At 39.4% G+C, this 16,305-nt stretch overlaps 2 protein-coding genes across 2 annotated transcripts; one reads left to right on the top strand and one right to left on the bottom strand.

The window, feature by feature from the left end:
- The first annotated feature begins 1,603 nt into the window (after nt 1-1,603).
- Nucleotides 1,604-6,806, top strand: fut7 (fucosyltransferase 7 (alpha (1,3) fucosyltransferase)). Its single transcript, XM_067483740.1, has 3 exons — nt 1,604-2,384; nt 3,941-4,040; nt 5,094-6,806. The coding sequence occupies exons 2-3, from the start codon at nt 4,038-4,040 to the stop codon at nt 6,174-6,176; spliced, it is 1,086 nt and encodes a 361-aa protein (XP_067339841.1). The 5' UTR covers nt 1,604-2,384; nt 3,941-4,037; the 3' UTR covers nt 6,177-6,806.
- A 1,022-nt stretch (nt 6,807-7,828) lies between these two features.
- On the bottom strand, nt 7,829-12,105 carry pou5f3 (POU domain, class 5, transcription factor 3). The gene is made up of 5 exons (XM_067483737.1): nt 10,198-12,105; nt 10,009-10,120; nt 9,614-9,744; nt 9,195-9,359; nt 7,829-9,122 (listed from the first exon to the last, which is right to left on the bottom strand). The coding sequence occupies exons 1-5, from the start codon at nt 10,954-10,956 to the stop codon at nt 8,862-8,864; spliced, it is 1,428 nt and encodes a 475-aa protein (XP_067339838.1). The 5' UTR covers nt 10,957-12,105; the 3' UTR covers nt 7,829-8,861.
- Between the last annotated feature and the right edge of the window lie 4,200 nt (nt 12,106-16,305).

The raw sequence follows: 16,305 nt of genomic DNA, 5'->3' as shown, positions 1-16,305 counted from the left end.
TATCGATGGCACCAGCCTTTTAGAAGCATAATGTAATAATTAAGTATGTAAACAACATTCAAAACAAGACACAGCTTTGTAAAATTTATTTTTTTTCCCTCTAAAGGCTATAGAACACAGGTTGTTGCTCTTCATCCAGTGGAACACACAGTCTGAGTGAAATATACGAAGGAGGCACAAGTATGCAAAATGCAAGTATTTCTCTAAAGGGGTACTCTGCTATAAGTAAGAATACCACTTTATACCATTGTCTAGACTCAGGTACATGGTCTAAAATGTAATTGAAGTGCAAGAGTACAAGTATTCTGCTAAGAAATTTATTTCTCTGGGCATTAGGTAATTGTCTTATTCGGAAATTAACATTTTAGCTAGTAGTAATAATAATGAGAGCTACACAGTAGTTGTAAAGAAAAAATTGTTGAGTAATTGATTAAAAAGAAATAAGTAAAAAAAAGCAGAACTGTGAAGTCTGAGAAAGGGAATTTTTTTTTCATCACTGTATTTCTAGAAGTACTGAATAGTGTTGTAAGATGTAATCACATGTTTAGGTAAAGCTATCATTACCAGAGTGGGGTAATGCTACATTACAAAAGAAATTTACCAGTAGAATCTTAATAGTACAAAAAGCAGTTTTAAAATATATTTAAACAGACAGTAATATAAATGGGCGACTGTGGCGCAGGAAGGTAGAGCAGTTATCCACCAATCTCACAGTTGTTGGTTCAATCCCCAGCTCCTCCACATGTCAAAGTGTCCTTGAGCAAGACACTGAACCCCAACTTAGTTGCTCCTGGTGAGCATTGGCCAGTTGCATAGCAGCTCCCCCATCAGTATATGTGTGAATGGTTGAATAAGAAGCAGTGTAAAGTGCTTTGAGTGCCAATAGGTAGAAAAGTGCTATATAAGTGCAGACAATTTAATATAAAAATAATTATTATGAAGGAAAATATTCCAGTTACATAAAATGGAAATTGTTTTATTTGCATTTTTTATTTAACACAAATACTGCACATTTATACATTCTGTTTTTCCTCTATCCTTCTAATCCACAAACCTTTTAAAAAACCCACTTGTATTCACTTAAATTACCTGTAGTGGTCCAGCCAAGAACCTTCTGACCACCCAGAGTCTGTCTTAGTTCCTCCCTGAAAACTACATAACATTCTTCCTTTTTCAACTTCCAGCACTTCATCCTCTGCTCTGCCTTTGTCCTCTTCATCTTCCTCAGCACTAGAGTCATTTTACACACCACCATGCTGTGTTGTCTGGCTACACTATCCCCTACCAATAATTTGCAGTCACTGATCACTTTCAGATTACAAAATCTACGATGTACCTGAGTGCTTCTACCTCTGCTATTATATTTCACCCAATGTTCCTGCCTCATCTGGAAGAAAGTATTCACCACAGCCATTTCCATCCTTTTTGCAAAGTCTACCACCATCTGTCCTTCTGCATTCCTGTCCTGAAGACCAAGCCTGCCCATCACATTCTCATCACCCCTGTTCCCTTCACCTACATGTCCATTGAAATCTGCACCAATCACCACTCTCTCACCTCTGGGGATGCTCTGGATCACTTTATCTAACTCACTCCAGAATTTCTCTTTCTCAGTACCCAAATTTCCACTGGTATCCTGTAGGTAAACAGCACAAGTGGCGGTCGTTGTTAACCCGGCCCCCGACCAATCGGGTATGGAAGTCTTTTTCGGTGTGAAAGTAATGATTTACACCTTTAATTTGGCATGTGTTTTATGTCGAATGCCCTTTCTGACACAACCCTCTACATTTATCCAGACTTGGCACTGGCACAAGAAGACACTCGCTTGTGTCCCCTTGCGGTTGCATTGGCTAAGTTGAGAAGCAAATACAATAAATGTTCATTGTCCGTCATACAACAATCTCTGGAGGGAAGTATTTGCTGGAAAGTCAGGTTCGAGTAAGATGGCCTCTACAAAAACAATTAAACAACTGGAATTAAAATGACCCTCACTTGTGGTGATTCGCTGAAATGTGATTACCCTTGTGTAAGCTCCAACTTCATTTTAAAACCACATATTTTAAAAACACTTCCTCTTTTCCCACGATTGGGTACATGCAGAAAACACATAATTGTTTTCTGCTTGCACAATGTTGCAATAGAGATAACTAGCTAAAAATAAGTGTCACATTGATTACCAAGCAGGAATTGAACAGGGTGTGTGCTCACAGAGATGGTGGGAGCATGCATGATGCTCCTTTTGAACCACACTTGAAATTTTTTTTTTTTTGAAGGGGCGGCGTCTTTGGTTTGTTGAAGCTTTGAGTTAACCATCATGTTTTTTACCAGGAAGGATAGAAAAATCAGTGGTCACAAAGGATGCGGACCACTCATCTCATGAGCAGGTTAGTAGAAGGGGTTTGGGGGTTTTCATTTCAGGTTTCTTTTCAAATATAGTCTTGTAATTTTTTTTTATGACCAGAAAAAGAAAGTCTTTAGGTTAGAGCTGCAAATTTGCTCTTAGTTTGATGAAAGGGAGAACTAATACATTTTAGGGCGAGCGTGAACCAGTATAAACTTTACACCTACTAACGCTCTGCAACAGCTGGCGAGGAGAACAGCACTACTGCCAACATAAATCTCTCACCACATCCTGTTAAGGGTAGAATGTCTCAGTAATACAAGCTTGCTCAAAAATTCACTTTTGATCAAACATTTTAATAATACCTTTTTTTTTTTTAGGAACAACTGCTTATTTAAAAGCCTATTGAAGCTTACTTGCTATGCTTGCCTTTTGTATTAACTTCCTTACCTTTTTCAGGAAGTTAACGTTTTTTGACATCGCACAAATGCAATAATAATGCAAATTCTGGATAATAATGACAAGTTCTGATTTGTTTAGCTTTATTGCTTGCTGCCATTTGCACGGCAGCTATACCCTAAATGAACCTTAAGCAATATTTGTGGTATATTCCAGAAATTAGTGCACAAAAACATAAATTTTGAACGTGTAAGTGTATTTCAAAATTTATAGTTTCATTGCAATTTCTGGGATGTGAAAGATGTTTCTTTTTTCTTTCATGCAAACAAATACACATTTTAACATGCAATACAGTTTTATAGTGCCCTCACCTTTGTGCCCTTTAAGTTTCTCACATCCTGCATGAGGCATTATCAGTTCCTTTTTCATACCAGGTTCGTTTCCCTCTCTCTTGCACAAAGTGAAACCCTATAGTTTCAAGATGTGTTGCACAAGTGTGGTATGTGAAAATCTTCCTTGTTAATATTTTATATTTCATAATATACAGTTGGGTGACAAAGTTTTCCCACTTGACACACTTTTATAATTTCATTCCGTCTCTACTCCAAACCCCCCAGTCTTTGAGCAAAGTGTAACAAGTCGTCAAGATGGTTTTATTCACCCTTATCCTAACATAATAATAACAGACATTCAGTTAGTACCAGTGATCCTTTCTCATAATAAGTAACTTTAATGATCAAGGAGTGTTACAGTTACAGTAAAATACATCCACCTTTATACATTAAAAATCAACTTTAGTTAATTTCTGACAAAAGAACATTTATACTGACTAAATGTGTATTAGATATTATGTTGATTTAAAAACTTCTACCTTTTTTTGCCACAGGGCATAATGTAATTTCCCAAGAGACACAAACAGGTTGTTTCAAAACACATATATTCTTTCTATAGCTCCATAATATGCGGGTAACTGTTTGTAGTGTTAGAAAATATTGAATTTCTTCCTAAAATATCACTTACCGTACCAATATCATGACAGTTTTGAGTGTCACAACTGAATTAACATTTTGAAGGTTTTTACCATGATGTAAAATGTAAAATCCTTCATTTTATTTGTGAATGTCAGCAGATGGATTTTAATATTTTCTGGTTTTGTTTATAGCAACAGTGAATAAGCTAAAATGCTTTCTTTTTTTCTAGACAAGATTTCTCTTGAGTTGTGGCTGAACGGATTGATGTTAATCAATTTGACTGGGTGGTTGTTAATCCTCAGTTAAAGTTTGGGTAGAAGTATCTGATGGTGAGTCCTATTTCAATTCTATAACAAATAACAAATTTTCAGTGGGAGGAAGAGTGGACTTTGCTTTAAAACAATATGTATACTTATTGCTGACATGAATTGTACCTAAAAGCAATTAGCTCTGTAGTTCTAATGATCTGAATGCTTTCTGCTCATTCATATTTCAATGGTTAATTACAGAAAGTTAAAGTCTGACATCTACAAAACAACAAAAGTCTAAAATAATTCTTAATCCCTTTGTAAAAATTATGTTCGTTATTACTTCTATTCCTTCTCATTTGAAAGTGAAAAATGACACACCCTAAGAATGCCTTAAAAAGGCTGTGTCTTACTTTTCCTGTTGACATATGTCAAAGGAAGGTCATGCATACCAGCAGTGTTGTTACTGCCTCTGTGCACCCATAAGTAATTTTGAGTACATTTTAAAGGTGATTAAATCACGTTTTAAATCAAAAATTAACAGAAATTCAAAAATTGTCAAACCCACACGTATATAATTGAAAAAAGACACATTGATTTATTGTTTTATTTTTTTGTCCATTAACTTCTATTTTGGTTGGCATTAGTTTCCATTTATTTATGTGCAACAAGAAAACGCATTAGTAAATGGAGTGTCAGTGTAGAGACGACAAGAAATGAAAGAAAAGAGTTGGGTAATTACATGCCATACAGATCCCCAGCTGTTTCCTTTTACAGCTATCACCATCTTCAAGTTAATCTATCTTAATGAAATTCTATATTAATACTGGTTGATTAAAATTAAACTATGTATACACATCCATGATATGGTCTAAGAACTCAATCTAAATATAAATATGTATTTGGAATGATTGAATGATTGACAATCAAAAACTAATAGATGACAGAAAAGATGGGCATCCAAAACTTTTACAACAGAGCAGTGTAGTGACAAGCAGATGTGATCTATGAAGGAGCTAAAACATGCAATAAAAACTTGTATGCTCATTAATATTAGCTAAAGGCAAAAAAGTAAAGGCACAGATATTTCATTACTCCTTCGTAATTCTACTTCTTAATTCCTATTTGTGACAGGGAGGTGATAACACTAAAAAGACTGTACTAAGTCCAGTGAAGACGTGCTTCCTCCTCGTCTCCTTTCTCTGTGTTTTACCACTGAGTCTCTTCAGTGGATGGTTACAAGGATTCCTGAAAGGCATTAATAACTCCACCTTCTATAACTATAGCACCAGTGGAAATGTGACCATTCTGCTGTGGTACTGGCCCTTCAACAGGTCATTTAGCCTGAGGGGTGATGTGTGCTGGGATCTGTACCGCATCCCTCGCTGTAGACTGGTGGACACACGCTCCTGGTACGTCTCCGCTGATGTGGTGGTGTTCCACAACAGAGAGCTAATGCTGCGTCAGCAGAAGCTGCCCCTGGATCTTCCCAGGCCACAGGGCCAGAGGTGGGCTTGGATGTCACTGGAGTCCCCTGCTAACAACGGGAACTTGCGGCAGTATGCAAACATTTTTAACATGACCATATCCTACAGGAGGGATGCTGATGTCTCTATACCCTATGGTGAGTTTCTACCAAAGGAGTCTAAAGAACATCGAGTGGAAGACATCCCTCTGAATAAGAGCTCTTTGGTCTGTTGGGTGGTTAGCAACTACAGAGAACTGCACAAGAGAAGTGAAGTGTACAGGAAGCTAAGAGCTATAGTCCCCGTGAATGTTTATGGCCAGTGGAACAAGAGGCCACTATCCTCTGATTCCCTCTTACCTACTATCTCTCACTGCTACTTCTATTTGGCTTTTGAGAACTCAGTCGCCAAAGATTATATCACAGAGAAGCTGTGGAGGAATGCTTACAAAAGTGGGACAGTGCCTGTCGTCTTGGGACCACCATTGAGTAATTACAGAGCCATGACTCCACCTAATTCTTTCATCCATGTTGATGAGTTTGCATCAGTAATAGAGTTAGGACAATATCTGCAAAAGTTGGCACAAGACAATAAACGCTACGCTAAATATTTCAATTGGAAAAAACTGTGGGAGGTAAAACTGTACAAAGACTGGAGAGAACGGTTATGTAGAATCTGCTTACAGTTCGACACTTTAGCTCAGCACAAAGTTTACTCAGACCTAAAAGCCTGGGTTAATGCCCCCACTTGAGCTTACGTAAGTGGCACTTTTACTACATTTTAAACATGCACACCGTGAGTTTAATTGTTCAATATTCTATAATTTGTAGTGCATTTCCATGCTGCTGATGTATAAAAAAAATAGCGAATATTAACAAAGGATGCTAAATCCATCAACATAAAAATCCAGAGAGCCTCTTTAATAATTTACTGAGAATGTATGTGTGACTTGCATTTGACCATTTCATCTTCATTCTAGGGAAATATGTTGTTGTCTGTCAGTTTTCAGCAACACCATGATGGCCTGAAGTCCCAAAGTAGTTCTAGTTGTACCAGGCAACAATCTTTTCTTAGAAACAAAGCTGAAAGTAATAGAACTCATGGGCATCACATAAACCCGCTTAAATTATTAAAGAGACTGTTCTTTTACTCCTCTCTCTCTTTGTGGGGAAATATTATAATCTGCCATTGATGATTGTACTTTATTTATACTTTCAATATCAATATAACTATCATTGCATTTTGCTTGAAAGGTGAAACGTGAATAAAACAACATTTACCTCAGATGTGAATTGAGTCTGACTGCAAAAATCAACAACAAAACATTTAAATTTAGTCATTTAGCAGACGCTTTTATCTAAAGCGACTTACAAGTGAGGTACAAGGCAACAAAAATCAAGGAATCAGTCAAGGACAAAACATCAAAGCAAAGTCAGAAATGTGTTCACAGTTCACAAGTGCGTGAAAGAGCTGAAAGGATTTTTTTTATTTTAAAAGAGATTTAAGTGCATAGGAAGATGCGGAAGAGTTCTGTTTTCAGCAGTTTTTTTGAATATTGGGATCAGAATCAGCTGAGCGTGCAGAGTTTGGTAGCTCATTCCACCATCACGGGATCATTGCGCTAGTTTTGCCTGGTGTGATCTGTGCAGTGCTGGGACCACCAGACGTCATTCGTTGGCAGACCGCAGTGGACAGGAAGGATTGTAGACTTCAGTGAGTGAGTTGAGGTAAGCGGGAGCTGTCAAGTTAACCACCTTGTAAGCAAGAGACAGGTCTTTGAACCTGATGCAAGGAGCTACAGGAAGACAGTATAGAGATCTAAAGAGTGGTGTGACATGGGTCTTTTGGCTGATTAAAAATGAGGTGAGCTGCTGCATTTTGGATCATCTGCAAAGGGTTTTATTGTGGATATCGTTAACAAACCGTTACCCCATTAACAAAGCGTTGCAGTAAAATCTCATTTATGAACATGTGTTTAAAAAGGAGACACTTGTTGAATGCCCAAATTCACCTAATATGGTTGTAAATCAACACGAGCCAAATGGAAACCTCCAGATGCCCAGAAAAACTGAGAATTTATTTAAGGTGTGCAAAAATTCGCCAGGAAACCAAAAAAAAAAAAAGGGATTAATTCAGCAATTCATATACATGTACACACACAAACACAAAAGTCTCAGCGTTCTACTTGATGAACAGATTCATAAAGGTTTAGCTTCAGATTCAGTGTTTTTTTTTACTTTTTAATAAATTAAATACAATGTGTTAACACGGGTTATGTTAAATGGCTGGTGTAACTTACAGTTTCACTATTGTAGGCAAGAATAGCATGCCGTTTATAGAACTAGGACTTTCTTCACAATACCACAAATAATGTTTAGCGTCTCAGTTGATAAAATTTACAGTCAAAAATAAAATTATAACTCACAGGGAGGCTTAGATTTGACAGTGTTATTCAACACACAAAAAAATTACAATAAAATCAAAAACCAGATACTAAAATACAGCAACAACTTCTGCCGCATCATATTGACAGTAGTCAAGTAAGCGAATGGTTCACCACCATTCACCCGAGACATGAAAATACTGACTGAGTGTGCAATTCGCAAAAGGATAGCAGCTAAAACACTAGTAAACATCATGTCACATTCCTTAAACTATAAATTTCACCATCCCCACATCAACACTTAAAATATACCCAGGATATCGCACAATGACAGCCATAGGACAAAATTTGCATATAGCATACAAATGTGAATTTGTAAACTGTAATATTTAACAGTAGAAAGTTAATAAGAAGATAATGAGCATGACATCAGGACAACTGAGACAACAATATTGCAACTGCTCAATTCAGATGGGCACTTAAGTATTGCACAAATACCAATTCAACTGCCCAAGTAATACTGTTTAAAAGGCAAATTACAGAAACAGTGATTCTAACTCAGACCCCTACTTATCTGTACCAAAGCACCCTACCCACTCGATTTAGTATAGGTGGCACCATACTCCAGTACCAAATCTTATTTTTGTTACTGCAGATCAAAAAAAAAAAGAAAAGGAAAAAAACAGCTATGGAATAACTTACTAGGTATAAACCAAGAACACAAAAAGAAAGGCACATTCAACAGTGCAAATTTTCACAGCAGATGCTTGTGTCAAGTTTCAGGTTGCAGATAGAGGATTTGGCTCTTAGCTTTGGTTCTTTTATTTTCATGATCAAAACATGGTTAAAAAAACATTTAAAAGAAGAAGAAAAAAAAAAGAAAAAAAAAAGACACTTCACTGCTACATTTGGGAGCCTCCTCACTTTCATTGTCTCTCCCCTGGCAAACTGATGTGATCAGGTGATTGAGTTTAGAAACTCATCTCCAGCTTGGTTTGGAATTAGGTTGAGGTTCTTTGGTTCTTGCTTGGCTACTTGAACATGCTCATCCATTCATCCAGTCAGGTGACTAACCAGTCCGGGGTGCAGGCCTTGTTTTAGGGTGTCAGGTCGATGAAGTTGAGGCATGTACAGTGTGGGAGGAGGGGCTCCAGGGTAGCTGGAGCTTGGGTAGCCCTGAGTGGGAAGGGGGGAAGGCGCCATGTTAAGAGGTGGAGGACTTTGCTCATAGTACTGGCCGTCACACTCCTCATCCAGCGGCAAGGCCAGGCGCTTGCCTTTCTGTCTTCGGTTGCAGAACCAGACACGTACCACCTGCAGAGAATGGTATTTGTTAATGAAAAGAGAAAGTAAAAACCAGTGTGGACTTCAAGAGTGAGGACTTACATCTCTCTCCAGGCCTAGGTCATCTGAGATGTGAGTGATCTCTTGGGTGTTGGGCTTGGGACACTTGATAAAATAGGACTCCAGAGCAGCACGCACTGCTCCTTCCAGGCTGGTCCTCCTCTTCCTCTTTCTGGTATCGACAAATACTCGCTCAATCTTGTACATCTGAGGAACCAGAGACTTTCGTTAGAGTTTGAGCAGTGCTGAATCTAGCATGTTATAGTGGCAACTGCACAAGCAACAGGACTTGCTTGAGCAGTTGCCACCAAACAGCAGCTTTGGAATGACCACTAGATGGCAGAATTACAAGAGCAGAGAGAGCTCGCTTTGCTCAGCAGGAAGTTAGCTGTGCTTAAAAAGAACAACAATTATCTGTTGTCCTGCAAAGTAGATGGCAGATGTTCGATTTACAAACTTACATCCTGTGGATTTTCTGAAGTCTCTGCTTCATTCAACCATCTCTGAAGAAGGGGCTTCAGTTTGCACATGTTCTTAAAGCTCAGCTGCAGGGCTTCGAAGCGGCAAATGGTCGTCTGGCTGAACATTTTACCTACATGCACAAAAGCACAAAATTATCATTGGGCATTAAAACTTAATTGCCTAAACCAAAAGCTATAAGCTCCAATTTTACGTTATATTCTCTACTGCCTAGTTGTTAGATGATACATGAGTTTTCTTCCGTCCTTTCCAAGAAAAACACTTTTAAAATATGTCAAAACTAAATCTAAATTCTCATTAGTGAGATGCCCAACCGATGGGATAAGCCTTGCATCTGAAGTAAGTGTGTAAACTATTATATGGGAAACAAACTTACCGTAAAGGTTGCCCAGGGCAAGGCCAACATCAGCCTGTGTAAAACCCAATGTTATGCGTTTGTGCTTCAGCTCTTTAGCAAACTGCTCCAGTTCTTCAGTAGTAAGGGTCTCCTGCAAGGAAAAAACATCCAATGTAGCCAATTGTAGAATTTGTCCACACAGTAAACATTGTAGATTCAGTTTCTTACCTCCTCAGAGTCGCTGCACCCACCACTGGAGGACCCGCTGCTCCGTGCGGAGGAGGCCGGGTTCTGAGTCTGGGACGCGGTGCCGGCCTGTGTTGTGTTCACGTTGTAAAACGCGTTCCCCGGAAGCCCGTTGCTTGGCGGTGAAGGGGACAGGGACGGTGACGATGCAGAGGATGCTGAAGGGTTTTGGTTGTTGCCGCTGTGCGGGGTCATGTGGGTGATCCCTGGCCAGAACGATGGGTTCCAGGCCGCAGAGTAAAAGACCCCGTGGGGCATGGCAGTAGAGGCCGGCGGGGTTGGGTACTGCTGGACCTTCAGCTCAGTCGAATAGTCATCTCCGGTGTCTCGCTCGGTCTTTATATCGGGCAGTTTTATTTGCTCCCGAGTCTCAGCTATGGGGGGACTCACGTTTGTAGGCTGCGTAGCTGCTGTTACGCCGGGTACCTGGCCGGTGTACTCAGGTGCAGCGAAAGGATACCAGTGCTTGGGCTGCACAAACTCTCCAGGCTGCTGGTCGGATCCTCTGTAGTCGCTTGAGACGTGTGGGAAAGGGAAGAGTGTCTGCGCCGAGGCTGAACTGATGCCACCATAAGCGGATTTGTTATAGAGCAGGCTTGGATCTGGCAAGACGCCATGAGGAAGCTGGAACGACGCGGCGTTGCCCAGACCCTCTTGAACAAAAATCTGTGTGCAAGGGTTGGCACGGCTAAAGTCATAAGGCCTGCTTTGGCACTCCGGACTCTCCGACCCTTCGGACATCTTCAAAACAATTTGATCTGTTAACAACAGAATGTAAAATTAACTTGGTGAAGGATAAAAACGCACAAACCAAAAATGGTGATCAGAGAAGAGGCTGTCCAAAAACAAATCAGTGCTAGTCCAAGAAAAGTCCGTTTTAGTCTTTGCAAATTCGTAAGCAGTTCGCTTCTTGGTGCAACTTAAACACCAAACGCTCACGGCCTACTCCATCAAGTTGTGTCTCTAACAACAACGCCACTTAACTCGTCCTGTAGCTCAAATGCCTCTGTCCTTCCCGGGGTTTGTTCTAATCACAGCCTCGGACACTGGGGGGCGTGTCGTCTCGTGTGCCATTGGCTGAAGCGAACAATTGCGCAAAGCTGATTGTATGTTTGTGAATGAACTTGATTCTTCCCATCGTAGTGGGCGTGAGTAGTGGGCGTATCAGCCATTTTAGTGCCAAGCGGATATGTTTTCTGTTTTAAAAGTGAATTTAAAACCCATTACGCGCAGTGCAAAAGCATTGATTAGGAACACATTAACTACAACAACCAAAAAGGTACATTTCTAAATAGGCGCAAATTACTATTGTAACCTATTGTAATTTGCGCACCTCATACTGCTGGGTTTGACTTTTAAATTGCATGACTTAAATTACAATTCCTAAAGACGTGGATTCATTTTAATAAATTACATTTTAAGCCAAGTCAAAACAAACTAACATCGTAATCTTGAAACGCTACCATAAAACAAATTAATTTAAAAAGCCACAAACTCATACGGGGATAAGTGCATTTAAATTTAGGTTTGCAGTGGTGGAAAGTACATGTACTTCGTTTGTGAACTTAAGTAAATTTGCAGGTATAGCCTATCTGTACTTTACTTAAATAGATTTAATTATGTAAGTTGTGTTAGACATTACAATCACATTACTTCAAACCATTATCAATCATTAATTGAAATCTTTATACTGCCATTTCTCACAGGCTGCTAATGTTCGGCCTGCTTTCCCAAATCTGCATTCAGTGCGCAAGAGCGCACAAGGCTAAAGCAAAACCCCCTGGAGTCATGGTCTAATGGTCTCAGACATAAGGCTGCAAAATTCATGGTAAAATGGGGCTTTAAAGGGCGATAATTGAATGCAGCGTCAGATACACTCTGTCACGTTAAAGCCGATCGCACGGTTCAACGACAAGCGCTCAAAACAGTTTCTGAGCTTTCTTTCCTTCTCCGTGACCATGCGCGCAGAGAGAACAAAATGGCATAAAGAAGAGCAGAGCAGGTCCTTGGTGTTACTACTGAGAAGTCTCACCGATAGGTCCCTGTTGAGTTATAAATGAATATCACCGATTGTCAATGATTTGTTGTTCTCCTCTCCTAATGAAGAAGGTCACATGAGCTATAGGGAGCAGTGGGATTAGGTGTGATTTCCTGGATTTAATCAGGTGCAAATAACAAAATGATGCTACAAGACCATCACATACCGTATACATACAACATGTACAAAAACAAACAAAAAAAAAACACATAAAAAATTGATTGATGAATACCAACCAAAAACAACGTAAACCTATTAACCTTAAGCAATTATAGTGTCATTGTGTTAACATGCAAGTGCTCACTAGGTTAACATCAAGCAGCACAGTTGTTGTCTAATTAAAATCTATTTGACCATCTATGCACGTCAACTAATTGGTCATTGTCGTTGTTTTGTTGAAGGATATTTTGGTTTGCATGTAACATCAAAAAGTTCTGGCTTTCAAAACAGGCTGCTCAAAGTGTGAACCATATAATTGGGGAAAACACAGTGAGGAAACACTGACATTTGATATGCTGATATATGATGGTCAGTGAATTAGGTTGTACATGTATTTAACAACAAGCAAAACTGCACTAATCCGCAAAATAAAAATACCATGTACTTTTACTGTTAACATTTGATGTAAATTATAAATCATTATATAAGTAGAAATTACTGTGTAGTACTTAATGAATTTATGGTATAACTAATAGTGGTGTTCTCCGTTTGCATGATTTATAAAGCGGGGGTCCACGGAAAGGACCTGGATGAAGGATGGTAACAGATAAAAAGGTGTGGCTACGCTTGTGAATGTTTGTGCAATAATGTGTTGAATTCGTGCTTGGTGCATTGTGAATTTCCTAATGTAGCTGTTTCAATACAGATCTTGTTTATTTTTCGGTATTGTCATTTACTTCGTGAGATGTTAAAGCTGCCGCCGTCTTGAGAAGATTAGTTTGGATTTGGAGATAATTACATTTAGGTTCTTTTGATTTCTGCCAAACTACAATTAAAGCTGCGAAACTGTAGATATTATGCAGGTGAACTTCTCCAATTTACCCTTGATCGGTGGCCTTTCAAAAGCCTGGGTGGCTGAAGCCCCAGTGCAGATGCGCCCCCCTAGCGAGAGTGCTTGGCTCAGATTGCGGCAGGAAGACGCACCGCGGGGGAAGAGTGGGGATGCTATTGTGCTACCTGGCCCCGGGGCACCCCGTGAATTTCAGATTGAAACAAAAAGTCTCGGCTCTTTGATTCCGTAGCACAGCCACTCCCACACCCTCCTCCTCCTCCTCCTCGCTTCTTCCAGAAACACGTACTAGTTTCATTCTGATCTGCAGAGTCAGCAGTCAGACAGTCAGTTTAATATGGCCTAAAGAAACTGTTTGTCCCATACTATAAAGTAAACGGTAAATGGTCTGCTTATAAAGCTCTTATTCAAGCACTTTAATACATTTCAGATAGTCAGAGTTGCAGTCACCAACATGGTCATTCACCTATTCACACACAAACTCACACACCCATGGCAGAGGCTGCCATGCAGGTTACTTCACCTGACCCCCAGGAGCAACTTGGTGTTCAGTGTCTTGTCCAAGGACACTTCAACATGTAGCCAGCAGGAACCAGGAGTTGAACCATTGACCCCATGGTTCCTGGATGATTGCATTGTGGTAAATGATAAACAATGTTGTTACTTTTGCACAATGTGTTCTCTAGTTTCTCATCTTAAAAGACTTAGGGTAAAGTAAATGCAGTGAAAAGTTGACTGGTAAAAGCAGGGATTTCTTTAATCGAACATCATAAAAGATCTCATCACACACAATCACAAGCAGATCAGCCCCTCTCTGCCCTCAAGGACCATTGAATCTTTAAGGGACCACAAGAGCCTGGCCAATAGCTTAAAAGACATCAATCCCCAATTATACAAGCATTGTCCTGGGACGTGGACTTGGGAGTATAATTGTCTTGCAAAAGACTGCCACGGGAGAGAGATAGAAGCCTTTAGGCACTGCTTCAGAGAAGAGGGTACAGCAGAGCACAGAGCTCTCAGGGTGTCCAAAGACAGGAGGGGGGAGTTGGGTTTGAATAGCTTGATATGGTGAGGAGGAGAAGTGTGAGGGGAGTATCTGGGGATTTAGGTGAAACTCCCCCAGCTGTCTCAGATCTTGTCTTTGCTTCCCTTTAAGTGGCCTCCTCAGGACACCTCAGAAGTCTGCCACTGCTTGCAGGACAGGTTTGTTCAAAGAAGAAAAAAGGAGAAAGTTTGAGATTAAAGACACATTGGGAATTTGTTGCAGCACCAACAGCTACACCACTATATAAACTCCTTTCTAAAATGTACTTGACCAAAACACCAATACAGTAGCAGGCTTAAGATGTGCATATTTCAATGCAATCCACTGCTAGAATGATTTCTTCTGCCTTTTCTTCTAAACATCACCATTGGCTGTGTAGATTTCAAGGGAAATAATCTACAATATGCCAGAGTTTATCTTCAGAACCTTCAAGGTGAAATAAAATTTGGTGTTTAAGTTGATCTAATTATTGCCAAAGCTTTCTTATATATTGTCATCTTTTATTTGAGAATGTATGGGTTTATGTAAAATATATAAAAGGTGTTGCATTGGTCCAGCCCAGCTGCACTTGTCAAACAAAGACAAGAAAGTTCTGGTTTCATAGTGTTTCACACAAAATAAGCCATTCTGACAAATTCTATTTATAAATCTTCCCCAAACACATGACAAGGTATTAAGACCACTGACACAACAATCTAGCTCAATCTTCATGAGAAACAAACTTAATGTCAATTTATTGTTTGATTTTAATGTTTTTCCAATTAAATGATTAATCAATTTCAGTCACTAATTATTGATTTGATAAAGAGATAACACTGGAATTCCACCCTCCAGTTGAGCAGCAAAAGCGTCTCCAACTAACTGGTCTGGTGGCTTTTTGATTTTCTTCCTAACGGCTCTACTATTGACGCACACCTTTACAGACTTTCCCGCCACCCAGGTTTTCATCCGAGGGCCAATGGCTACCGTCTTCTACTGTCTACCAGCACAAAGGGTTTTAATGACCCATCGAGATGGCTCAATAGCTTGTTGCTCAATGGGGCCAGAGGGCTGACCCCTCCCCACACAGACATACACAAAACCCACACAGAGGTACATGCAAGCTTTCCCTCTGTCCCTACCCCCAACATATAACACTTTCTGGGTGTAGTCATCCGTTTTTCTGAAGGTAAAGCAAAGTCAAACAGAATCACCAAAACCAGAAAGTCAGCAGATAGGTCCAAATGCACTGCAACTCCAATATAAAAGTGCCAGGAAAGCAAAATTTTCAAGGGCTGCAAAGTTCTTCAGAGAGAAAACCCTTACAGTACTGCAGTTCGTGTTGCTAATCCAATAAAACCAAATAACTATTTCAAGGCATCTTAATACCCCAAAAATTGTCAAAAACCAAGTCAAGAAATTCAGCATGTTTAAAACTTAACTTGTGCCAGAAAATAGTTTAAACAAGATTTATGTTGTTCGTAAGAAGTGTCTGAAAAGTCTTTAAACACCCGCGCAACATTAAGTTTCATTTGAATTTCCTACACCGCCTGACAGTGTCATATGTTGTTTGTGTCATATATTGTTTGAAAAAAAATGTTTAAACTGAAGAATGAACAAGTAAAGGAAATATATGTTTTCACAACTGGAATATGTCATCATGCTACTATTCTTAAATGTGAGTGAATTTACATGAAATTCCCTGAATAAAGCCTAACATAAAAATTGGATTTACACCAGGATTTAAAATGAAGTTAAATATGATACATATATAATTTCTATGTATTTCACTCAGCACCAGACTTAAAAAATGCAACTAATTCAAGGCCAGTGTCAAAATTATTCCCAGTGGTGTTTCCATTCTCAAATGAATCGTCTTGCTTTGTTCCTTCCTTTCTTTTTTTATCAGCACATATTGTTCGTTCAACTTGTCTAAATTGTACCAAACAACACATGATCTGGAGAACATGTAGTCTTGCCAATGACACAGTATATGCAAAAACAAAAAAACACAAGTCA

This window comes from Channa argus, chromosome 18 (genome assembly GCF_033026475.1).
Source record: "Channa argus isolate prfri chromosome 18, Channa argus male v1.0, whole genome shotgun sequence".
Lineage (NCBI taxonomy): Eukaryota > Metazoa > Chordata > Actinopteri > Anabantiformes > Channidae > Channa > Channa argus.
This window is presented reverse-complemented; position numbering and strand designations above follow the sequence as displayed.